The 25004-nt window shown below is 35.9% G+C and overlaps 2 protein-coding genes, 2 long non-coding RNA genes and 1 pseudogene across 5 annotated transcripts; 2 read left to right on the top strand and 3 right to left on the bottom strand.

Moving 5' to 3' along the window:
• Positions 1 to 1489: 1489 nt before the first annotated feature.
• Positions 1490 to 2887, top strand: LOC121743513. Its single transcript, XR_006038287.1, has 2 exons — positions 1490 to 1681; positions 2656 to 2887. It is a non-coding gene; the product is annotated as an uncharacterized LOC121743513 (long non-coding RNA).
• Positions 2888 to 6956: 4069 nt separating this feature from the next.
• Positions 6957 to 10451, bottom strand: LOC121745234 (annotated as a pseudogene).
• Positions 10452 to 13736: 3285 nt separating this feature from the next.
• Positions 13737 to 14873, bottom strand: LOC121744605 (F-box protein At5g65850-like). Its single transcript, XM_042138200.1, has one exon. The coding sequence runs from the start codon at positions 14871 to 14873 to the stop codon at positions 13737 to 13739; it is 1137 nt and encodes a 378-aa protein (XP_041994134.1).
• Positions 14874 to 18448: 3575 nt separating this feature from the next.
• Positions 18449 to 20420, bottom strand: LOC121744642. The gene is made up of 2 exons (XR_006038647.1): positions 20291 to 20420; positions 18449 to 19707 (listed from the first exon to the last, which is right to left on the bottom strand). It is a non-coding gene; the product is annotated as an uncharacterized LOC121744642 (long non-coding RNA).
• A 183-nt stretch (positions 20421 to 20603) lies between these two features.
• On the top strand, positions 20604 to 24952 carry LOC121744641 (ethylene-responsive transcription factor-like protein At4g13040). Of its 2 annotated transcripts, XM_042138239.1 has the most exons (8): positions 20604 to 20735; positions 21560 to 21610; positions 22364 to 22538; positions 23645 to 23751; positions 23834 to 23939; positions 24045 to 24219; positions 24291 to 24507; positions 24590 to 24952. In XM_042138239.1, exons 1-6 carry the CDS (start codon positions 20651 to 20653, stop codon positions 24049 to 24051), a joined length of 531 nt encoding a protein of 176 aa, XP_041994173.1. In that variant the 5' UTR covers positions 20604 to 20650; the 3' UTR covers positions 24052 to 24219; positions 24291 to 24507; positions 24590 to 24952. The 2 variants fall into 2 exon arrangements, with proteins under 2 accessions (XP_041994173.1, XP_041994172.1); XM_042138238.1 differs by lacking the exons at positions 20604 to 20735; positions 21560 to 21610 and adding an exon at positions 23193 to 23370.
• The last annotated feature ends 52 nt before the right edge of the window (positions 24953 to 25004 follow it).

A 25004-nucleotide genomic window follows, 5' to 3' on the forward strand; every position in this document is an offset into this window, starting at 1 on the left:
GTTATGAAGTGGGAGCGTGAAGGAGCTGAGATCAAAGGGATCAAGCGCGCTGCGTAGCTCAGTATATAAGCATTATGCAGAGATCACAACACACACTTCATACGTGAGAATTCAAGAGAGTATCATCTTCTTCACTTGATTAGCTTTCGGTTGTAAAGTGAGATTAGAGGTGTTTAGAGTGTTAGATACTTGTGTTCTTGAGTTGTAATCTTCCACCACTTATTCATCAATAAAGAGTGAAACACCCGTGGACGTAGGTTTGTCAAAACCGAAACACGTAAAATCGCGTTGCATTGTTCTTCTTGTTCTTGATCAAACGTGCTCCAACTTATAACAGGTAAGCTCAGACGAAGGTTAGTTAAAAATACCCAGTCGCCCAAATTTGCTCCATGACTAAAATATATTTCAATAATGAAGTTGATGAAGCAAAAATGACAAAATTTAACTGAATTAGGATTTTGCAATTTAAATATTTACTTGTAATCACCCTTTTTTTTATGATATAGAATGGTGACATTGCATGATTTTATAAAATTAAGGCGTCGTGTTTAGTTAAGTAGTATAATTAAAAAAAAATAACTATTGCTATCACCACTATGTTAATACGTATAATGATGGGTAGTTTAAATTTTAGTCCATTATACTATATTTTGCAATTTTCCCAATAACACACTCTCCGAAAATAGTTGGATGTTGGATGCAATTAAAGAAACACGTGTTGGACAATTTGGAATCAATGATGATAATAATAATTAAATTAATAGTCTTATTTAATGTTAAAAAAATTTCAACATAATTATCTCTTTCAACTTATTGTATAGATGCCGACCCTATACAAAAAAAATAGTCATGAGAAAAATTATGTTTTTTTAAATAAAATAAATGTTATAGGTTCGGAATTTACGTGGCCATCAAAATAAATACGTCGTGGAATTATTTTGATGGTTTAGGTATATATTCAAAGACTTGGACAAGTTCATTTATTTATATTTTTCTAGACGACTTCATTTTTAAGTCTTTTTTTCTCCATTGTCATGGCAATGACAAGTATGAAAAGTTGATCAAGTCATAGAAAGACTTCCTCAAGACTTCATAATTCATAATTGTTATTCATCTCAAAATATAAAATTATTGAATTATAAGATGGGTAGGTTATAAATTAAGTTTATAATTTATTTTTCTTTTTACTTGATTCTTTTGTAAACAAATATTTTTTCTGATAAAAATTTAATAAGATTCGATTAAATTATTCATAAGGAAAACTCGGATTTATTGTGTTACGTTGCTTCTTCAATTCGAATAGAGTAATCCGTTAGGAAAAATGGATCTTGTTTCATCTCTTATTAGGCCAACTAATACATAATTGATTGAACACTATTTGAAAATAATTATTTTTGCTGATGGAAATTCTTGATCAATCAACATTTATTTCTTGAATAAATTATCAAATTATCTAAACTGTTGGGCCTAGGCCCAGTATAATGTTTTAATAGGCTTATAATATTCAGACCCTGATTGGATTAAAGAGCTCATCAGCTAAACGAAGTTTCCCAACGCTGGAATTTGAGAGATTAGGGTTTTTTCTTGCGCCGTTGAATTGATCCGTGAAAATGATTTACGACGTGAATTCCCCACTTTTCCGTTCGTTCCTCAGCCAGAAGGGCGGCGCCTCCGACAAGAGGTATATCTCTACTCGAATTTGAAGTTCTTTAGGTTTTGATTTTTGTCAATTTACGTTGCACAAAACTGTTTTCCGCAGGATTTGTTGCTTGTTAGTTGCCTCCTTGAATGTGTAATGATTCTGTGATTTTTGTGGTTTTGTTTTATAAAATTACAACAAATTTCACGAACCCTAAAGTTCGAAGATTGATTGTTATGTTAATGTTTTTTTTGTTCATTGATTGTTGCTTTATTTGGAGTAATCTAATATTGCTCGATTAATTGATCTTGCAATAAACAATTCTAACTCGAGCTTCTTGTGATATTTTGCATATGTATAGAATTTTCCATTGATTGAATGAGTTAGAACTATAATTCTATGTCCAAAATGTTAAACTTCTTTTTACTTTCCCTGCATAATCTTGTTTAAATAATTATTGTAGCTCCCCAGCTGGTTTGGAATATAATCATATAGCACAGTGTTCATTTATTTTGCAATAGTTCTAACCTGAGATGTTTTGCATAATTATATAATTTCCCCAATTTATCACTATAGAAATGTAATTTCATATACAGATTGAGTGATTTTGTTCTGCCAGTTCTGTTTAGATCAGAGTTGAGAGGGATAATTGGAGTGCTAGTTGTACTTTATTTCTGCTCAATTTTGGATTTTTCCATGGTTATCATTGTTTGGCTTCACTTTATGTGACTTGCTTACTTATCATTTGGAGATAATATATGTCCAATGAGTTACTTGCTCACTTTATGCTCTCATTTAAAGACAATATACATCCAGTGCTTGTTTTTGTAAGGAATCCATCAACCGATTTATGTATTTTTTGTGCACACACGAATTATCTTTTTCTGTGTGTTTTCTCCTATACTTGAAACTCGCTGTTAAAAAAAACTGTATATGACTTTTTTAGTAGAACAAGAACAATGTTTTTGATTCAATAATTTAATTTCCCTGACATTGGTGCTGACTCATTTCAAAAGGAAAACTGAAGAGCAGAAGCCGAAGGAACATAGGCCAAAGGCAAATGAGAACAAACCTGTTATGAACGAGTAAGCGTGCATTATGCAAGCACTAGTTTGGATGGAGTTTCCAAGTGTTTAGATGTCCACTTTATAAGTGCAACTCTCTAAACTTGAATATCGAGTTTGTTTCTCTAGACCATATGTAACAAGATATTGGTTTTTATTTAGTGAAGCTTTTTTTTCCTGATAATCTACTTGTCTCATGTTCTCCGCTTCTGTTATATGATGCAGCATATATCTATATGTTATGCTGGTTTATATTTCGTGGTTAATTCCTCATCCCTTCTGGATGTTATGGTATCTATGTTATACGTCTTCCAGAGGGATTCTGAGTTATTTCCCTCTTTACTCTGTTTCTGCCTTTAGATGATAGAAGAATTAGTTTATGCTTCGTGGTTAATTCATCCCCCCTTCTGGATGTTATGGTATCTATGACATATGTCTTCCAGAGGGATTCTGAATTATTTCCCTCTTTAGTCTTTACTTTGTCTGCTTTATATTCATGAAAATCTTGCATTGTTGCTGCCTTAAGATGATAGAAGAATTACTTTATGTTTTTAACTTGTGAAAGCTTTGACTTGCCTGGTGAAGTTTGTTGTGGGATTTACACAGTGAATGCTCTCACAAGATTGACACTGTAAAAATTGTGAAAATGGTCACAACAGACAATTAGGGGTCCACTAATCAGAAAAAAAGGCTTAGGTGGTGGTTGTGAAAAAAGGTGGTGTGTGCAATGGAGTAGTAATTGAGTGTCCTCCCATGTGAAGTTGATGACTTTGAACTTCCTATTTTTTCCAAACCAGAAAACCCTTTAGAATTCACCATCAATTAACCCCCCTCATCTTATGTACCTTCCCCCATTATTGATGCTTGGGCTTTAATCACTGCCACATTAATAATTTGATCTTGATCCATTCGGTTATGGTTGATCTTGGTTGAACCATCTGTAGGGTCTGATCAAGAAAGTGTGGATCTATTTCAACTACTAGGTTACTATTCATCTGTGCATTTAAAAGATGGATTGATGCTTTAATTATTTGCAAGATGCTTCGATGCATATTCTATGCCATATAGAACTCGGATTAGTCAAATTTGTCTTTACATGTCATTGTTTCTTTGTTAGATTTTTTGCCTTTTTGTATTGTGGAGAATGTCGAGGCAGAGAGTATAGTGTTAAAGTGTGTTATTATTGAATGTAATTGATGGCCTTTGACTTGGCTTCAGCTCTAAATTTAATTATTTTTTCTCACCCATGTGATGTATGTCTACGTTGGTTCTTTGCCGACTACTTTAATTGCATTAATTAGATAGGATTAACTTAATTATTTCCCATTACAGTGCATGATCTATATTAGCCTTATATAAGAATGTTCATGTGAGTATGTTATGCGTAGCAATTGATTTATTTAAAACCGAATTCAAGATGATGCAAAAAGATTGCCAATGCAAAACTAGAATATAATAATTCAATAATCCAAAAAATATGTTATATTTTTTCTTGTTTTTCTTCTCCATATGGCAAAAAATATCGAATAAATTTGGGTTTGTTATAACTCAGCCTCCAAGATGGTTGTATTAATTTTGTTTCTGTACTGTAATATTTAATTTATTTCACTCCACGTGATAGTCACAAAATCACTTAATTGTAGTAATTATTGGATCAATTATTGTAATTCTCTATTTGAAGACATGTTTATCATATCTGATCCCACACAAGTTTATAAGCACATTCCTCAAATAGAGCTTAAAACACGACACTCCAATCCTTTTCACATAGACCTAATAGAAAAGGTCATAATTTCGGTTGTTCAATGGAATCCAGAAATGCAAAAAGCTTTTCTTTCCAAAGCAAATCACCCTTTTTTTACTTAACTAATTTCTCTTCCCTTTATTCACGCCGCATTCACTACTTCCACAACTAGACTTCCCAATCACCAAGATTCCTTCTTCTAATTCTTCTTCCCCATTTCTTCACCATCTCCCATTTTTCTATTATTCCCAGAAATGTGTGAGCTGTGCATCTCCAAGTCTCGTTTTTCTAGTCCTCTGAACTCTGACTTCTTCATTTGCCTCTACTCCTCCATTCTCTCTCATCCCCTCTACTTCTCATACCTCATCTTCTTCTCCCCCTACCTCCTCAAGCTCCTCTCCTTCCTCTCTTCCTCACCACTTCCCTCATCTCCCTCGCCTTCCTACAGAGACTGCAGCTCAACAGAGATCACCATCCCAATGAAGAGCTCCAAAGCTGTGAACTTTACGAAATCTTCTTCGGCCCTCCATCAATGGCAGAGGTGAGAGAAGAGTCACACCACACCCCCCAAAAAGATCCCATTTTGGAGCCGATTCCGCTGCCGGGCCTCGCCGGAAGAATCAAGACTCCGGCTATGGAGAAGAGGTTTGATGATTCAGTGATCATGAATGCGGTGGTGTCGAGATCAAACTCGCTCTCTAGCTGCGGGTCGATGAGGAGGGAGAGGGAGTGGAGGAGGACGCTGGCCGGGAAACTATTCGAGGAGAGGCACAGCGGAGGAGGAGAGGGGATGGACTCGCTGTGGGAGATGGATTCGAACAAGAGCGGTGGGAGGAGAAAGAAGGTTGTTGAGGTGGAGGAGGAAGAGGATGGTGAGAATGAGATACGGCTGTGTTGTTTGCAGGCGTTGAAGATGTCGGCGGGGAAGATGAATCTTGGAGTGGGAAGGCCGAATCTTGTCAAGATTTCCAAGGCGATTAAGGGGATTGGGTGGTTGCATTTGCATAAGAGTAGCAAGAAGGTTCATAACAATGCTGATCATAAATAGATATTAGCATATGTTTTAGTGGTAAATAATCTTCTTTAATAATCTACTTTTGAATTTGTGGTAAATACTAGTAGTAGCATATGTTTTAGTCGTTGGTGTTTTGTGTTTTCTTAATGTTCTTTTTTATATGGTTTATGAAATACTGAATTTTCTACTACTTTGTTAGATGCTCGTGATGTTCTGTCATAGATATATAATTTAGAAAGTACTCCTATGTTTAGTAAATTAGAGAAGATAAAAATAATGTGAACTTATTTTATGACGGATGGAATATTATTTTCATAGGAGATTAAGATGATCTAGTTATTACTACTTCAATCTCATTGAAGTTGTGTGTTTCTTTTGATTCAGGAAATTGAGTAATTGATATTTATTGAATTAAATAGAATTTAAAATAAAGTCAGTTGTTTTTTTGCAATAAAGGGGAAAATGATTCAAATACGAACGCCTAAAATCAATATATGACTCACTTGCAACAAAATGGAAGGAGTATTAGTGCCACATTCGAAATTGGTGTGGTTTTAGGAAAAAAAGTTCTTGAATGAGAGCCTTTTTTACCTATTCTAAGAGCATCTCCAATGGAGGCTAGCGGACTGGCTAGCCGATTCCCGGCGCTGGCCGATCCGCTAGCCAAACCATTGGAACCGGCGAGCGCAATTTCGGCGAGAAAATCGGCGAGCTCTAGCCGATCCGCTAGCCGCCATTGCAGTCTCGGAATCGGCTAGCCGATTTTTTTTAATTATGTATTTTTTATAATTTTCTTTTTTAAATTTAAATAAAATTATTGCATTTTCCCGTATTTGTGTCGAAAATTTAATTCCGTATTTGCTTGATTGTAATTTTTAATTATGTAATTATGTAATTCGTGTGTAAGAGGGGTTTTTTTTAATCATGTAATTTTTTTAATGTACTTTTTTTAATTTAAATGAAATTATTGAATTTTTCTCGTATCTGTGTCGTAAATTTAATTGCGTATTTTGTGTGATTGTTAATTATTTGTTTTATATAATTTTGTTTATTGTGGCTAGGCTATTGCTTGTCCAGTTGTTTGTCCTGACGGTGTGACAGGAGGAGTTTTAGTGCTGATGATGTGGTAGGAAGAGTTTGTGGCTAGGCTATGGCTTGGCTATTACCATTGTGGATGCTCTAAAAGGATAACATGTCAATGTTATTGGGGTGTTCAAATTTTATTGCCAAGGCACTAATAATATTAACATGTTTTTCTTCTACATAATACAAAAAAAATAATCACAAATGCCAATTTATTCATAGTATTATATAGTTCTGTTTCTTGCCATTTCATAATTTTCAAGTATTACCTTGAAAAAAGCATGCATTGTTAGAAAAAGTAAAGAGCATCAGCAAAATTGATAGTACTAAAGTTTTTGTTATATTCCAAAATGAAACACAGTGAAAAAATTAGATTATATGATTAAAACACCAATTGTGATAAGCAACAAATAAAATGGGAAACTGAATTTCATTCCAAGAAATGAGCCCAGTACAAAATATTTTAATTTTTCATCAGCCAATATGCTATAATTCAAAAAATAAAAAAACTAAACCTCAGCCTACTTATAGAAAACTGTACCCAAGAAGGGAAAACTGTGAACAAAACCGGCAATAGGGACTAAGCTGTTCGACAAAATTTCCCTACAGATTTAAATAGAAACTAAAATAAATCCACCTAGTTGAAGCCACACACTGACTACCTACCTTCATTGCTCAAGCAGTAGCAGAAACCCGAGGAGCGACAGCGACAGTCTTTGTGTTGCCATTTGGGAAGCCACCAGCGCGGTTCATGCGACTGCCACCATTGTTGCTCATGTTTTCAGACCTCTGATATCCATCACGATTTGAGAGCCTGCCACCCCTGCTGCCAAACTCACCACCCCTTCCATTGAAATCACCCCTCCCGTATCCCCTCCCACCTCCGTAGTTCCCACGTCCTCTTACTCCTTCACTTCTGAATCCACCAGAACCCCCTCCTGGTTAAAATCTCCCCTTGGAATTTCCTCGATTGTTAGTAGACCTCTTCTCCTCAACAAATGCTTGGCGTGTACCAATTGTCACGGGAGAAGCCTGAAACGTTGAGTTCGTGTAAAAACTATGAATCAAACTCAGAGATTAGCCACCAGCTTTGTGTTGAGAGAGCTCCATATACATGGAAACTGATTCTTTCATAGATGATTAAGAAGCACTGTAAATGAATAAAGTTCTCCATACGGACTTATTTCAGTGAATAAGGTGATATACTATGTGTGAAGAAGTATTATACAGAAATGAATAAGTTCTACATATGAACTTGGGTCAGAAAAGACAAAGGAAGCTTCGTCTATCATATAAGACATGTCTCCACAGGTGAAGCAGTTGAGACAACATATGCAGAAAATTATTATACTACATAAAAGTAAAAACATAAGTTGAACTTAAACATTGTGCATGGTGGCCAATCAAGAGAGGGCCATCAATAATGAATTAGATCGCTAGGGAAAGATTAGCCAACATCAAATTCTAAGTAGTGGATAGCTTGCTTCTAAGAAAACAGAAACTACATATTTGATCTAGACTATACACAGAATTTTTTTGAAAGCTTCATGTTGCATGTGAGCATAAAATGCATACCTCGAGAGCTTTTTGTACTGAACTTGCATCCTCAAATTCCACAAAGCCAAAACAAAAGGCTTGTTGCTGCAGCAAGAATAGTTAGGAGTGTTATTTTTTGGTATCTATAAAGATTGACACCCACAGTAAGGATCGCTTGCATGTGATGTGCCACAATTAATCGAAAACAGTAGTCGGAAATAAACATACTCTGTTGCTCCTAACTTGAATTCCATCGGGCTTGATAGTACCGAATTTCTTGAATACTTCCTCAAGTAAGCTCTCGGTAGCATTCATAGGGAGACCCTTTATGTATATTGAGTAACCATCAGCTGCATAAATAAGGGTGTATTAGAAAAATAGAAGAAAACATGATACAACCCTCGACAACCTGTTCTCATAATGGAAAATGGAAGTTAGAATATCATGCCTTCACCATCTGGGTTGTTTCCATTATCAACAACTTCTGAACCAGAAATAGGTCCATCAGTTGCTGGGGCAGAAGGTGGATGCACTGGCTCTACAATCTTTGGTGGAGCTTTCCGAGGAGTCACTTGTGGAGGTGGGGAAGATGCAACATTTCCCTTGAGATGCATCACCTGCACATTACGTATATTAATGGATATAAACATTTGAAACGAGAAAGAGTTTCATAAAGTCTAAACAAACCATGAGCACAGTTCAGTCAGAACTTTGTTCATAATAACCACAAAACTATGAGACAAAAGATAAAGATCTCAACTTCATGACTTGTGTCCTACTTACAATAGAAGCATAAGATTTCTTTGGCACTTCCTCAATTTTGGCACTAGATTCAACAATCTTTTGAGTATCATCTTCAGCTTCATCAACGACCTCAGCCACCGGAATTTCTTCTTCAACAACAATAGCCACACCATTACTCTCAGATGGGCTGTAAACTTCTCCTGCCACAGCTTCTTCCACAGGGGGTGCGCTATCCTCGTTGACAGGGACATGATTCTCCACAACTGTTGCTGGGGCGGCAGATGCTAAAAAGATTACGATTTTATCACTTCACAATCGGCAATCAATAGGACCAGTATAAAAGTAGAAAGGTATATATAGGTTACCTAGCTCAGGAGAGGCAGGCACCACAATGTCATTGACCACGGCTGGGTTCGCAGGGACACTATCCAAATACCGAAACGTATCATTTAAAACAAAGTAACCCTTGTCCTATGGGGCAAGGAAAAATGACTGCGCAAAATTGTAGCATGAGTTGTTGGTCTCCCTCATACAGCCGGTCACAAGAACATGAACTCCACCACTAAAGGACTCTTGAGAATCCACTGATTTAATCTCTGCTTTCAACTTATCATTGTGCAGGGAAAGAATCTTCGCATTAATGGCCTGTGCAATCACATCATAGCAGCACAACAGAGAACATTTTATCAACAATCAACATTTACTAATCGATTTAAAAACACGCATTAAATCACAATTATTTATGACAATCAAAAACAAATGGAGTGAACTTCATCGAAAAACAAAAAGAAACATGAGATAAGACCTGTTGTTTGCCTAATGGCTTGAACAATCAATACAAAAGTTTAAAAAAACAAACTTTCTGTTGCAAAATCGATAGTCACATCGACTTATTTTCTCATTTCAAGAACAAATTCGTGAGCTCCAATCTCAAACATTATGCAGTACAGGGAGAGTGGAATTACTTCCATAGTGGTGGTGATGGTCATGGTGCCATCCTCCTCTTGTCGACCAAGCATACTTATGTCCTGATAAAATCGATGAACATGCCCCGGCGATAGATACAGAATGTGATAATACTGCGTCACAAATGCGTTCCCAACCTAGCTCACACCAAAGAGCCGAATTAGCAACAACAACAACAAAATAATAAAAAATCCTCAACAAAAAAAACTTACAACACTAGCAGTAACAAGTTGCTGAGCTACTAACGCCGCTGCCATCCCCAATCTCACCTACAACAGCCCTAAACACATTAACAACGAATTAATCACGCCGCAGTTATTTAAAAAAACTAACTTTACGGATCTCTTCCTACCAATCGAATCAAATTAGATCACATCAAAATTCATAGAAATACGCGGGTAAAGTGTAATAGATTGTCGCCGTACCTGGAAGCAAATCGATTAGCCGCAGAGAGCAACGAGAAATAAACGGATTTCGAAATCCGAAAATCCTCCGCAGCTCCGGCGACGGAATCTAGGGCTTGGACGACGTCGATGGAGGCGCGGCGGTGGATGAGGATCTCGAAGAGGCGCGAGCGCTGGCAGTAGAGAGAGAGAGGGCGACGAAGAAGGAAGAAGAAGGGTTTCTGAAGATTTATGAATTTATATATTAGTATTGTAATCGACATTAAATAAAGATTAGCTATCGAAAGGAACACTAATTTCGCCCTCTTTGGCTCTTTCCGTTTTAAATAAAGATAAATACGGAGTACTACTAAAATAATCATTATAATCAAATTCGGTCAAATTTTGGTGAATCTTAGAGCATCTCCAATGTATGGATGTCCCACTCGGACATCCACTAGGACTTTCTAAAAAACCTCCCGGCACGTCACTAGGACTTTCCATCCCACTGACACGTCACTAGGACTTCCCCTACACAATCCGCCCTTCCCTCGCCCTTCCCACTAGGACTTCCCGCAATAAAAAAAATCACAAATTCACAAATAAAGCAATTTACGTTTACGAAAATAAAATTTCAACACGAATACGAACGGGAAAAATTAACAACTTCATTAAAAAAACATACATGATTCGAAAAAAAAAATTAACCACATCAACGTCAACCCCTCCGCGTCCAAACCTCTTCGATAATATATAGAGTTTTTTTATAAAAAAAATTATAACTCGGACATCCGCGGCGGACGTCCGACCCACGCCACAATGGCGGACGTCCACCCGCCCGTCGCGGGGATATCCGAGGACATCCGACGTCCATACGGGACGTCCGTATCCGACTGTATGTGTTACAATGGCGGATGTCCCGGTCGCCCATCGCGGAAGTCCGACCGGACGTCCGCCATTGGAGATGCTCTTATTGGATTCGAAATTCAAACATTGAATTGAGAAATTTAAAAATTGAAACATAATAATTTAATAATACGTTTTCAAATCTTTTAGAATTAAATAACTATTCGTAATTCTTTTTAATACAGTTCTCTTTTCTTCGTTTTTTTTCATTTGATCACTATGTTAGAAAAATGGGCCTCTAATGGACCGTATCAACTATCAACAAGAAATGACTATATTTGTATTAATATATTTTAATTGTTTTGTTTAATGATTAGAGTGAACTATATAAAATGTCCCTGACGTTTTATTTATTTCACTCCAGACCCTTGACTTTTAAAAATATCGTCACAAGTCTCTGGCCTTTAACATAATCATGTATCGTATATTTGTAGTCATTTTCGGACTATAATACCCTATGACTTGCACGGCATTTAAGGTAAATTACCAACCCTTGCCAGCCTACTCTGCACTTTTGCGGACATTTAGCATGCATATTCTACACTTTTGTCAAATAAGTAGTCTGTTATCTAATAAAAGAATCATAAATATATATGAATTTTAGGCAGTAGCTTCTCGAAAGAGACAGTACAATTATTTGTTGAGATCTATAGGCTACGACACTATATGATGTTCATTAATATTGTTGGAATTTGTTCTCCTAATTAGAGACCCTAGTTTTTTGGTTTTATGAAAATTGTTTGTTATTATTTGCAAGTCCAAAAATGCAGAAAGGACTGACATTAGCCCATTGCCTCTACTCAATTCACTTTTCATTATGAGATTTTTTTAAATATATTTATGAGATTTTTTATGAAATATACTTTACCCATTATTAAAGTGAAAAAATTAATTCCTCATTCATTATGAATTGTTTTAAATTACTCCACAATTTTACTCGTAAAAAAGAGTTTATATCACTCATTCATTTACTTAAAAAAATTAAATTGTATCCTATCGACTCGTCATACCCGAATAAAGTAGGAGTAGTAGAAGTGCTGAATATTACGTTGCTTATTCTCTCGGAAACATAAAATCAATAATTTTAGGGAGAAAACAGTAAACAGTATTTGGCCTCGGAAGTGATGTGGCCAATAGTTTTAGGGAGAATTGGTATATTGCGGGCAACCGTAAATCATGCTCACATAATTTATCCACACGGCCACACCTAAATACTTTGAATATAAAATAATTCCATTAATTTTTCATTATTATTATTGTTATCATTCAATTTTACAAAATTACAAATTTACGGTTTATATTTTCAAACAGTTTTTTATCCCATATTATCTCGTTGATTATAAGTGACTAAACACTTTATTAATTAAATGGGATAAAGAAAATAAAAAAAGGCAAACGATATTAAATGTGACTGCCTGCACCCAATTGATCGGTCATTTAAACAGTAAGTAAATGTTCATTAATATGTGGGGAAAACATTAAAAATTACTAGAAATGGATTGTTACGTACCTGGACTATAAAAACCATATTAATTCGTATAAATACCATACCCATGTCCTTTTTTAAATATTGAAGAATATATCCAAATTAATTGGTGATATTAAAACTACCTCATACTTCAAAAACTACATTGGATGATTCTTATATTTATTGACCATATTTTCTAGGAGTATGTTGTTTTAATTAATTAAAATACAATGTTATAAATAAAAAAGAAGATGGGACACGACTGCAAAGTGAAATTTTTGAAATGTATTTGTTACATCACAAATGGAGTCTGGTATAGGTGGCAGCCGCTGACGCACAGCCGTCAAATCGCCACTGCAGAAGTCCGTGTGATATGCCCATAATGCCCTTTTAGGGCTGAAGGGCCTTTTAGTCCGAAAAAACCTGATATGTGATTATGTTAAAGGCCAGAGACTTATGACGATATTTTTTTAAGTCAGTGGTCTGAAGTGAAACAAATAAAAACGTCAGAGACATTTTATTTAATTTAGTCTAATTATTAATAGAGTGTAAATGTAGCAGCAACAGATTTTGGCTGCATAGCTCTATATAAGCTATAGCTATGGGCCTCAAACATAATAATAGGTCACACTAATTAGAATAGAAAACCTTTTTAGTGGCACTAATGAAAGCCCATTTAGTACACAACACCATTTAAAGTACTGTATAATGTATCATGTCTAATAAACTCATTTTAAAATATTATCTACTGACCCATTTGATACATCTATCATTGCTTGGTAACCATTAGCCTCAAATTTGAATTTAGGCTTAGTCTTGGCGTCAAGATAGTGTTTTGAAGTATTACTTACTACGAGTTAACTAGTCTAACTAAGTTTACAAAATACAAATAGCAGTAACTTAACGCCAGTTTTGGTAATAAATTTATAATATACAGACCACCACAATTATTAATGGACAAATGAAAACAAATACAGTAATTAAATTACAACCCCAATGACAGAAAGATTAGGATATAGTGTAAACTAAAATGACAATGAAGAAAAATAAATATATAAACAAAGCTACAACCCTTATATAAACTAAATAAAGAAAATGGTTTTTTAACTAAACAATATATTAATAATAATTAAATAAATAAAAAAGTCAGCATAAGTAAATTACAATGAGGATTTAAAAAAGGACAAACTAAAATGATATTACATTCTTCATACCATAGTGTCTTTTGAGTGAGAGGAAACTTGGAGTGAGAATAATGGAATTAATACACAAAGAATCATCATCCATCTTACCAAACAAACCAATTTTTGTAAGACTTTTCTTCTTGTTAGAGTAGTATAGGAAGTGCTCCTCATTCCATAACGTCAACATGTCTCCATTCTCGTAAACATTAATAGGCTGAAGACGTTTATGTAAACCATGACCATAATAAGGATGTTTGATGAGGACCCGTAAAAGAGGTGGTTGCCTAATGTAGACATGTACCTTGCACCAACATTTCTCGACTTCTTCATATTCCTTCAATAGCCAGATCACATGATCATTGTCACATTCATATTTTGGTTCGTCATCACAAAAACACAGACAATCCCCCAAAGTATACAACATTCCATGGAGAAAGATAGTTCTCTTGAGACATTCAAGCGGGGGAGAGAATGTGCTAAAACATTCTTTCTCAAGATCAAAGCAGCAAATATAAGGAGTCTCGCTTCCATTTGAAACAAACCAGTGGAGATTGCCACTAACAAATGCAGCAACGGAGTTGTAACAACGATCAAACGAGGGGATAACACCTTTAACGCGTCTCCACGAAGATCCCGATCCAAGAGTGTATACATGGCATCCGTCGTAGTTAGGGTTAAGATATACAACCTTATGTTGTCTGCTAATTTTGCTCACTCCAATTCCATAACAATCTTCTCGAGGGCGAGTAAGATGGCCACGAAGCTCAACAAATTCACGGGTGATAGGATTACATACATAAAGATGATCACGAAAAGGATTTTTCAGAAGAAGCAAACCATTGGAAGAACCTTGTATTGTTGTTGCTTGGGGGAAATCAAACTTTGTGATTGGATTCGGCTTGCGCTTGGGCTTCTCTTCCAATTTGAAAAGATTGAACCAATTTGAATTAGTATCAGGTATCGAGACTACTAGGGTAGGAGGGGATTTAGAAAAATGGGACTTGAAAAAATAGTTACTATCAATGAGATTGAGCCACGGTTTGCAAACGCATTTGCAAGTTGCAATGTATTCGAGAGGGAGTCTCAACAAGATATCGGTGAGGATCTCTGATGGTAGGTATTTAAAGAAATCTTGCTTCATTCTTTGATGGATTGAGTCTTTGGAGATCATATTCTAACTTTGAACTAAAGAATAAACTATACATAAGCCTAGATTACAAAAAACTAAGAGTCTTGCAAGTATTAAAAAAAATCAGAGACTATACAGATAAGCATGCCATAGATTAAAAGCACACAGTTTACTCTTCCATGAATTATAGTTGTAAGACAACACATGAAATTGTTTCTTTCGTAATAAAACTTTACCGTGATTAAACTACACACCACTTCTCTCCAGCAAATTTCGACTGTCTGTTTATTCTCTACACCAAATTCACACCACCTCAAATTTGGGCTCTCCTATCCTATGAAATCGTGTCCTATTTATAAGATTCATGACTTGCCTTATACTCATGTAAATAGGCTAATCGCCCAATTTAATTAAGTTAATTTTATTATAGATTTAATATTGCTCACAGAAAAACACACAGAGATTGGGAATGGGCATCCAGAATTCTGACCAAAAAATCTTATACCTAATTTAAATAAACTATTAAACTTTTCTATAATTCAAAATCAGAAACCAGAACTAAATTGTCATAAAAATTGAATCTTGGAAATAAGTGTAGGCTAGATAAGGTTATTACTAACTTATAAAGGAGAGGAGATTTCCTTGATTACAAATTTTATACACGCGCGGACCCTCCGACCCGGAACCGGTGCAGATCCGACCCGACATATATAAAACAACATTCCCATAAACAAGTTATGCTTTTTCGGTGAGAAAAATCTCTAAAAGTAACTTGCTCTGAGTTGAAGAATTTCGTTGAGTTGTTTGTGTATTTATGTTAGTTGACTAACTTTGATCTTAGGATTGTTTGTGCTCTGGTATTTTTCCTATTTCTGTCAGATGATGTTCTTTGTATGCTTGTATTCAACCATAAATGCATGCCTATTTCATGTACTCATGAACGATTAATTATTTCTGATTCGTTGTTCATGGTAATTTTGCATATTTGATTATGTTCGCGTGTGATAGGGTTTATCTTCCCTATCGATTGGTAGAGCACAAATAGAGATGAATTGAGAGAGATTTGAATCTGCTCGTCATCATTGGCGGTATGTTGTCATTTTAAATGTGGTTGCCATCTTAATTGTATTATATTCTCAAATCAACAGCATACCTTCATCCGTGGTTTCAATCCTCTAAAAGCCAAACGTTGAAAAAAAAAAGTAACCGAACATGCTTAATTTTCTCATATGTTTGTCATTCATAACCCAAGGTGAGTAGGAGTAGCTCCAGAAAAGATGAAATGGCCTCAAAATATGACTGAGTCACATGTTGTATCAAATGTAGCAGCAAAGCTCCTTGAAATTTGTCGCTTTGAAGATCTATAGTAGTAACATATTGTCTACTCAATTGGTTTTCAGATGAGAAAGAGACATAGAAGGAAGCACGTCGAAAACCTAGAACCATGCATCATGAGAGGGGTTTCCCCGCACTTTCACCTTTGCTTCTTCAAGGTTCAATAACTGCCCACAACGTCTTCTTGTCTGCACTGCTTGACTTGGAATCTTGCACTAATAGCTTTTTGTTACATGGGCTTTGGATGATGACAAGTTTGAGTTTAAAGCTTGTATTTTTTTTGTTGGGCCTTATCCTTTTCTTACCTCCATGAAAAGTGGTAGGTTGTTGGGGTTAACTTGGGGAATTTTTGGGTAATTATGTTATATTTGATGAAATTCTTTTTGTGTTTAGGGTGTTGGTCTGAATTTCGTGGAGTTGTTTGTGTATTTATGTGGTTTCGGGTGTGAGATCTGAGATATCTGGTGTGAAAATGAACGAGCTATTTTGCAAGTTGCAATGTTTTCAAAAGGTATTCTCAACAGGATCGGTGAAGATTTCTATGTAAACAAATTTTGCTTCGTTGTTGGATGGACTGGGTCTATGGAGTTCACTTTGAACCTAAAGAATAAACTATAGATTGCAAAAAACTAACATGGTGTTGTAATGTTACTAATATCAGAGACTATATAGATTACAAACCAAAAAAAGCATACAGTATACACGTTTACACTGCACACCACTTGTCTCTTTCTTTCTTTCTTTCTAACTCTCCAGCAAATTCACACCAACTCTCTCTTTCTTCTCTACAGCAACTTCACACCACCTTCGAATTTCTGGTATCTATTTATAAGATTTATGACTCTCCTAATTTAAATAAGTATTAAGCAAAAACCAGAAACCAGAAGTCATTAATTGTCATAAAAATTGGATCTTGGAAATAAGTGTACGGTAGATAAGGTAATAAACGAGAGGAGATTGTTTACCTTGGACGGGAGGGCAAGAGAGAAAGCTTGAATAAAGACAATTAATCATTTGATGTAGCAAGATTGAAAATGAATCTTGATTCATCATCATCATCTCTGTTAACTGAGCTTCAGAAACTTTGTTGCTTTCCAAAAATGCACTGAGTTTCTACTTCTTCCCCTTCTTAGCTTGCTTCTTCGCTGCAAGATTTCGATATTTAAGGGTCAAGTAGCACTAAACTGTGAAGAATAAGGTAATAGTGAAAGACCTAGCTTCCATTTTCCTCCATTCATCGGTTAGAACGAAAATGGGATCGTCTTCTTTCTCCTCATTCTCATCTATTTCAAAAGTAGTTTTTTGAGAGTTTGTTATCTCTCAGTTCAGTAGTGTATATACTCATCTTTGTATCTCGTTTGGGTTTGAGTAATGCAATCCTATTGTTCCTGAAAATATTCTAAGTGTTCAATCTCTCTCGATTCAATTTGTTCTTTAGTTCGAGTTCTCAACCCTAGCTTCAATTCTCTCTGTGTTCTAGTTCTTGATTGTCAACATATTATCAATAATGATGCAACATACAGTGTAAGTGAACATCACCAGATTATGATTTATGATTATGAATATGATGAAAACAAAGTATTTACGTATTTGTCTCTATTTCATACTCCACAAATTTTCTTTAACACTCTGTCTCTATATAGGAGTAGTTGATAAAATATGAAATGGTCTGTATGCTTTAATTTATTCAAGCATGTATATAGTTTAGGTGCTAATCAGATTTACAGAAAGAAAAGATGGATTATGATGATTTCAGACCCAACTTCTATTTAATACAATAAATACTTATTACAAAACTTTGTGGCAGTTTTGTAAGATGTTGGGAACAAATATAAGTTAAATGAAAATTAAAACTTTCAACATCGTAACATTTTAATTTTGACAGACACTTTTCCACAACAAATATAAGTTTAGTAAGTTTGAAAATGAAAATCCTATTGCTACACAATAATAATCTTAAAGAAGAGTATGTTGGAAAAAATTTAACCATTTATTTTAGAAAATTTTTGGTGAGAATTTTAGTTTGTAATAAAATACCAATTGCAGTAATTTAACGTTATTTTTGGTAATTAATTTATATAGACCAACACAATTAATAATGGCCAAATGAAAACAAATATTTAAATTACAACCCCAATGAAAAGAAATATTAGAAATATAGTACTCCGTATAAACTAAACCGAGAATGAAGCAAAATAAATATATAAACAAAATTACAACCCTTATGTAAACAAAATAAAGAAAATGGTTTCTTTAGCTAAACAATCCATTAATAATAGTTCAATAAATAAAAAGGTCAGCACAAGTCAATTACAAGTCTTGTGACAAACTAAAATGAAATTACATTCTTCATACGACAGTGTCTTTTGAGTGAGAGAAAACTTGGAGTGAGAAGAATGGAATTAATACACAAAGAATCATCATCCATCTTACCAAACAAACCAATTTTTGTAAGACTTTTCTTCTTGTTAGAGTAGTATAGAAAGTGCTCCTCATTCCATAACGTCAACATGTCTCCATTCTCGTAAACATTGATAGGCTGAAGACGTTTGTGTAAACCATGACCATAATAAGGATGTTTGATGAGGACCCGTAAAAGAGGTGGTTTCCTAATGTAGACATGTACCTTGCACCAACATTTCTCGACTTCTTCATATTCCTTCAATAACCAGATCACATGATCATTGTCACATTCATATTTTGGTTCATCATCACAAAAACACAGACAATCCCCCAAAGTATACAACATTCCATGGAGAAAGATAGTTCTCTAGAGACATTCAAGTGGGGGAGAGAATGTGCTAAAACATTCTTTCTCAAGATCAAAGCAGCAAATATAAGGAGTCTCGCTTCCATTTGAAACAAACCAGTGGAGATTACCACTAACAAATGCAGCAACGGAGCTGTAACAACAATCAAACGAGGGGATAACACCTTTAACGCGTCTCCACGAAGATCCCGATTCAAGAGTGTATACATGACATCCGTCGTAGTTAGGGTTAAGGTATACAACCTTATGTTGTCCGCTAATTTTGCTCACTCCAATTCCATAACAATCTTCTCGAGGGCGAGTAAGACGGCCACGAAGCTCAACAAATTCACGGGTGATAGGATTACATACATAAAGATGATCACGAAAAGGATTTTTCAGAAGAAGCAAACCATTGGAAGAACCTTGTATTGTTGTCGCTTGGGGGAAATCAAACTTTGTGATTGGATTCGGCTTGCGCTTGGGCTTCTCTTCCAATTCGAAAACATTGAACCAATTTGAATTAGTATCAGGTATCGAGACTACTAGGGTAGGAGGGGATTTAGAAAAATGGGACTTGAAAAAATAGTTACTATCAATGAGATTGAGCCACGGTTTGCAAACGCATTTGCAAGTTGCAATGTATTCGAGAGGGAGTCTCAACAAGATATCGGTGAGGATCTATGATGGTAGGTATTTAAAGAAATCTTGCTTCATTCTTTGATGGATTGAGTCTTTGGAGATCATATTCTAACTTTGAACCTAAAGAATAATAAGCATGCCAGAGATTACACACCAAAAAAATAAAAGCATACTACAATTTACTTTTTCCATGAATTATAGTTGTAATACTACACATGAAATTGTTTATTTCTGTATAAAACTGCACATCACTTCTCTCCAGCAAATTAACACCACCTCTCTATATTATCTCTCTAGCATATTTTGACTGTCTGTTTATTCTCTACACCAAATTCACACCACCTCGAATTTGGGCTCTCCTATGGAATGGTGTTCTATTTATAAGATTTTATGACTTGCCTTATATAAATAGGATTTATGATTTATGAATTGCAGGACTTATGATTTCACAAAGAGATTCCTAATCGCCCAATATAATTATGTTAATTTTATCATAGAATTAATATTGCTCACAAAAAGTTTAACATAAAAACACAGAGAGATTGGGAGTGGGGCACCCAGAATTCTGACTAAAAAACCTTATTCCTAATTTAAATAGTAGTAGTAACAATTAAGCTTTTCTATAATTCAAAACCAGAAGTCATAAAAATTGGATCTTGGAGATAAGTGTACGGTAGATAAGCTATAAATGAGAGGAGATTACCTTGGGCGAGCAGGCGGCCAAGAGAGAGAGCTTGAAACTGGTAGAGAGAGGACCTGAATTTGGGAGAGAGAGAGTACTAAACTTGAATTTGGGAGAGAGACAGAGCGGCGGCCAAAAATAATGAAACAACGATATTAGTATTTCCTACTATGATTATATTTATACACGCGTGTACCCTCCGACCCGGAACCGGTGCAGATCCGACCCGACATACATAAAACAACATTCCCAAAACAAGTTACGGTTTTCGATCAAAACTAGGTGAGAAAAATCTCTAAATGTGAGCTGAGAAAAAGTAACTTGCGTCTGAGTTGAAGAATTTCGTTGAGTTGTTTGGTTTAGGACTTTCGGGTGTGAAAAATGCACGATGCTGGCGTTTTGAGCTATGTTTATGTTTCCAAACTGTTTTGCCTGGAGTCTTGCACTAATTGTCACATGGGCTTTGGTATTGGCTTATTTTGGATGATGACAAGTTTGTGTTTTTTTTCCAAACCTGTTCTGTTGTGGGTTTAGCTTCTCGATTTGTGGGTTGTGGGAGTTTAAAGTTTGTATTTTTTTGGGTAATTATGTAGATTCGATTAAATTATATTTCTGTTTAGGGTGATGGGTGGGTGGTATTGGGTGCTGGTCTATTTTTAGGGAAAATTCAGATATGTTGGGTGTTTATTTCTCACCACCTTTTTTAATCTTTTGGGTAGAATTGGCTAGGGTTCTTGATTTTTTCTTGGTCACCTTTGGCTTTTTTGTTTGAGAAGATTCTTAAAGCTTTTAGCTTGTATTTTTCTTAAAATGGGATGTTTATGGAGGATGTGTCTTTGTTCAGATAGATGTTCCAAATTTCTATGTTTCTTGTTTGTGATGGCTTTGAGGATGTGGCTGATTACTTGGGGTGAGAGTTGAAGTGTTATGGCCAAAGTGTATGTGTTTGATATTTAGTTTCTTGGATATTTATGTGCTCAAAGTAATGTGATGTCAAAAACTTGGGTGCAGAATATAGGCATGCTCTGTATTTTGGAATGGGAGTCAGTAACTTGCCTCTTAGTTCAAGAATTTCGCGGAATTGTTTGTGTATTTATGTTAATGACTTTTGGTTTCGGGTGTGAGATCTGAGGTGCTACACATTATGTTGAGATATCTGGTGTGAAAATTCTTTATGCTGGCATTTTGAGCTATACACACGTTAGTAGACTATTATTGCATTAATGTAACAACTCTTGATTGTTCTTGTGTAAGATGAGGCCATCAACTAACTTTTTGCTCGTCTTGTAGGACCTGCCATGGTGAACCTTCGTAGACGCAAGCTCTTAGGATTGTGCTTTGGTATTTCCAATTTCTGTTAGATGTTGTTCTTTGTATGCTTGTAATCAGCCATCAATGCATGCCTATTTCATGTAATCATGAATGATTAACTATTTCTAATTCTCGTTCATTCATGGTAATTTTGCATATTTGATTATGTTCGTGTGGCCCTCAATGCTCGTCTTTTACATTGTTAGTTGATTGGCTTTACTAAATAATCATCATGTACAGATAGAGGGTTGTTCTAATCTTCATATTATATCATCTACTCCACTAAATAATGTATCACATATAGATGATTGTTTTACTCATTTAACTCCATCAAATTTTCGCATGTCAACACTTTTGAATGTTTCTTGTAACTCTGCCCTTGTCGTTGGCATCGCTGTTAATATTGATTCAGTCTTCTTTAAACATCTGAATAGAGAATATGAGTAGCTAACAAGTTGTGTTTAAAGTTGATGGATAAATGCTGGAATATAAATTCTCGATTATCTCATTGTTTTTGTCGTTGCAAATTCATTCTTATGTATATTTGTTGACATCGATTTCTATTATTGTCCAGGAACCAGTTTGGAAACGGGCCCAGGTTCATCAAACATATCTGCTGCTTCGAGTGCATCACTTCAGCCTTTGTCCTGGTCTATTTTCATTTTGTAGCTATTTAATACAGCTGTAGATTTTGCTTTTCTAATTAATTCATCCAAATATGTTGGAGTGATTTAGTAGGGAGTTTCTATGATTCATTCTTGCTTACTGGTTTTATTCTAGCAGAGGTTAAACGAAGAAAGAGACACAGAAGGATGCATGTCAAAAACCAAGAACCATGCATCATGAGAGGTGTTTATTTCAAGAAATTGAAATGGCAAGCTGCAATTAAAGTTGACAAGAAACAGATCCATTTAGGAACTGTGGGCTCTCAAGAAGAGGCTGCTCGACTTTATGACAGGTATTATAAACATCTCTCTTCCCTTAGTCGATGGATCAGAGATAAAGGGTTTAACTTCATGCTCGTTTTAGGCAGTCGTGCACTTTCTCAAGTTGAAAACCCTCTAAAATACATTCAACTCGTGAGCATATAAACCATATTCGGGAACATTTGTGTGGCAATATTGCTCGACGTTTCATTCTACTCTAAAAAATGTGCTTAATTTCCTCTTATGTTTTTCATCGGTCTGTTTATAGCCCATAGTGAATAGGAGTAGCTCCAGAAAAAGACGAAATTATCTCAAATTATGACCGAGCCACGCATTATAATGGCTATCACGTATATACACATCTAACCAAATGTAGCAGCAAAGCTCCTTGAACTTTGTTGATTTGAAGATCTATAGTAACATAAGTCCACTCAATTTGAACTTTGCCTTTGTGATGAATTCACCCAAATTTGTTCAACTGATTCAGTATTGAGCTGGTCTCGTCGTATATCCATGCCGTATCAAATGTAGCAGCAAAGCTCCTTGACTTTGTTGCTTTAAAGATCAATAGTAATATATGTCTACTCAATCTGAACTTTGTATTTCTGATGAGTTCACCCTAATATGTTCAACTGATTCAGTATTCAGTTTCTTCGATTCTTTCTTGCTCACTGGTTTCATTCTAGCTGAGGTGAAACGAAGAAAGAGACACAGAAGGAAGCACGTAGAAAACCAAGAACCATGCATCACGAGAGGAGTCTATTTCAAGAATTTGAAATGGCAAGCTGCCATTAAAGTTGACAAGAAACAGATGCATTTAGGAACTGTAGGCTCCCAGGAAGAGGCCGTTCGACTTTATGACAGGTATCATAAACATCTATCTCCCCTCCGTCTCCATCATCCCAACAGCATCAGTCCTAATCTCTCCATTATGATTCTTGTATCAACTTGATTTCTCTTGGTCGTTAAACCTTTGAGAAACGGTCCAATCTCATGCTCGTTTAAGGTAGTCAGTGTACTTTCTCAAGTTAGATTGATGAGCAAAGATGACACATTAAACTCATGTGTATATATACCATATTTGGTTGACGGAGTGGCAATATTGCTCTACATTTCATTCGACTCTAAAAATGTGCAGGGCCGCATTCATGTGCGGAAGAGAGCCCAACTTTGAACTGTCCGAGGAGGAAAAGCAGGAGCTCGGGAAATTCAACTGGGATGAATTCTTAGCCATCACCAACAAGAGTAAGTTTTTCCCGAATTCTTTGAGACCTCACGCCACTCACTACATGATACACGCCTCTGATTCGAACCCATGAATCGCCAGAAAACTACAGACATGGCGGGACTGGGCCGCGGAGGAAGCTTCTAGACAACGACTGGGAGGGCGAGGAGCAAGGACGCAGTGGTCCATCGGCTTCTGAAGATGATATGTTAGCTCCTAACCCCCCATTGATAGAGTTTATAGTATGTTGTTCTGACTGATTCAGCAGTGAGTTTCTTTGATTCTTTGTTGCTTACTGATTTCATGCTAGCAGAGGTTAAATGAAGAAAGAGGTACAGAAGGAAGCACGACGAAAACCAAGAACCATGCATCATGAGAATTGTCTATTTCAAGAATTTGAAATGGCAAGCTGCCATTAGAGTTGACAAGAAACAGATCCATTAAGGAACTGTAGGCTCTCAGGAAGAGGCTGCTCGACTTTATGACAGGTACAGTACACATCTCTCTTCCCTTAGTCGATGGATCACAGATAAAGGGTTTAACTCCATGCTCGTTTTAGGCAGTCGCGCACTTCCTCAAGTTAGAAACCCTCTGAAACACATTCAACTCCTAAGTATATAAACCACCATATTTGGGCACATTTGTGCGGCAAATATTGCTCGACGTTTCATTCTCCTCTGAAAAAGGTGCTGGGACGCATTCATGTGCGGAAGAGAGCCCAACTTTGAACTATCAGAGGAGGAAAAGCAGGACGCACTCTGCCATTACCAACAAGAGTAAGTTTTTCCTGAATTCTTTGAGACCTCACGCCACTCACTACATAACACACGCCTCTGATTCGAACCTATGAATCGCCAGAAAGCTAGAGACGTCGTCGGACTGGGCCATGGAGGAAGCTTCTAGACAACGAATGGGAGGGCGAGGAGCAAGGACGAAGTGGTCCTTTGGCATATGAAGATGATATGTTAGCACCATAACATAACCCTCCACTGATCACCTGCTTTGCCACTTTTTTTTCTTCTTTTTCTTATATAAATACATATATTTTGGCTTAAGGCTAAAGAGTTTATTCGGTTCTTGGTATATAAGCGCCCCTATTAGGGCAGATTCCGCAAGGAAAAGATGCATCATTTTGCTGTAACATCATCATTGTTTATCAACTCTTGTCAGAGAATTGTTAGTTTCATTGCAAAATTTAAGGTAGCATCAACATGTACAATATATGTTCATGATCTTGATTACATACAATCTGAGTTGTTAATGGGAAGTAGTT

This window comes from Salvia splendens, chromosome 8, assembly GCF_004379255.2.
Source record: "Salvia splendens isolate huo1 chromosome 8, SspV2, whole genome shotgun sequence".
NCBI lineage: Eukaryota > Viridiplantae > Streptophyta > Magnoliopsida > Lamiales > Lamiaceae > Salvia > Salvia splendens.

Coding starts and splice junctions, on each gene's coding strand:
- LOC121744605 (XM_042138200.1), bottom strand. CDS start 14,873: ATGAAGCAAGATTTCTTTAAATACCTACCATCAGAGATCCTCACCGAT.
- LOC121744641 (XM_042138239.1), top strand. CDS start 20,651: ATGCACGATGCTGGCGTTTTGAGCTATGTTTATGTTTCCAAACTGTTT. Junction 20,736..21,559: donor TAATTGTCACATGGGCTTTG/GTATTGGCTTAT, acceptor CTCGTCTTGTAG/GACCTGCCATGGTGAACCTT. Junction 23,752..23,833: donor CTTAGCCATCACCAACAAGA/GTAAGTTTTTCC, acceptor ATGAATCGCCAG/AAAACTACAGACATGGCGGG.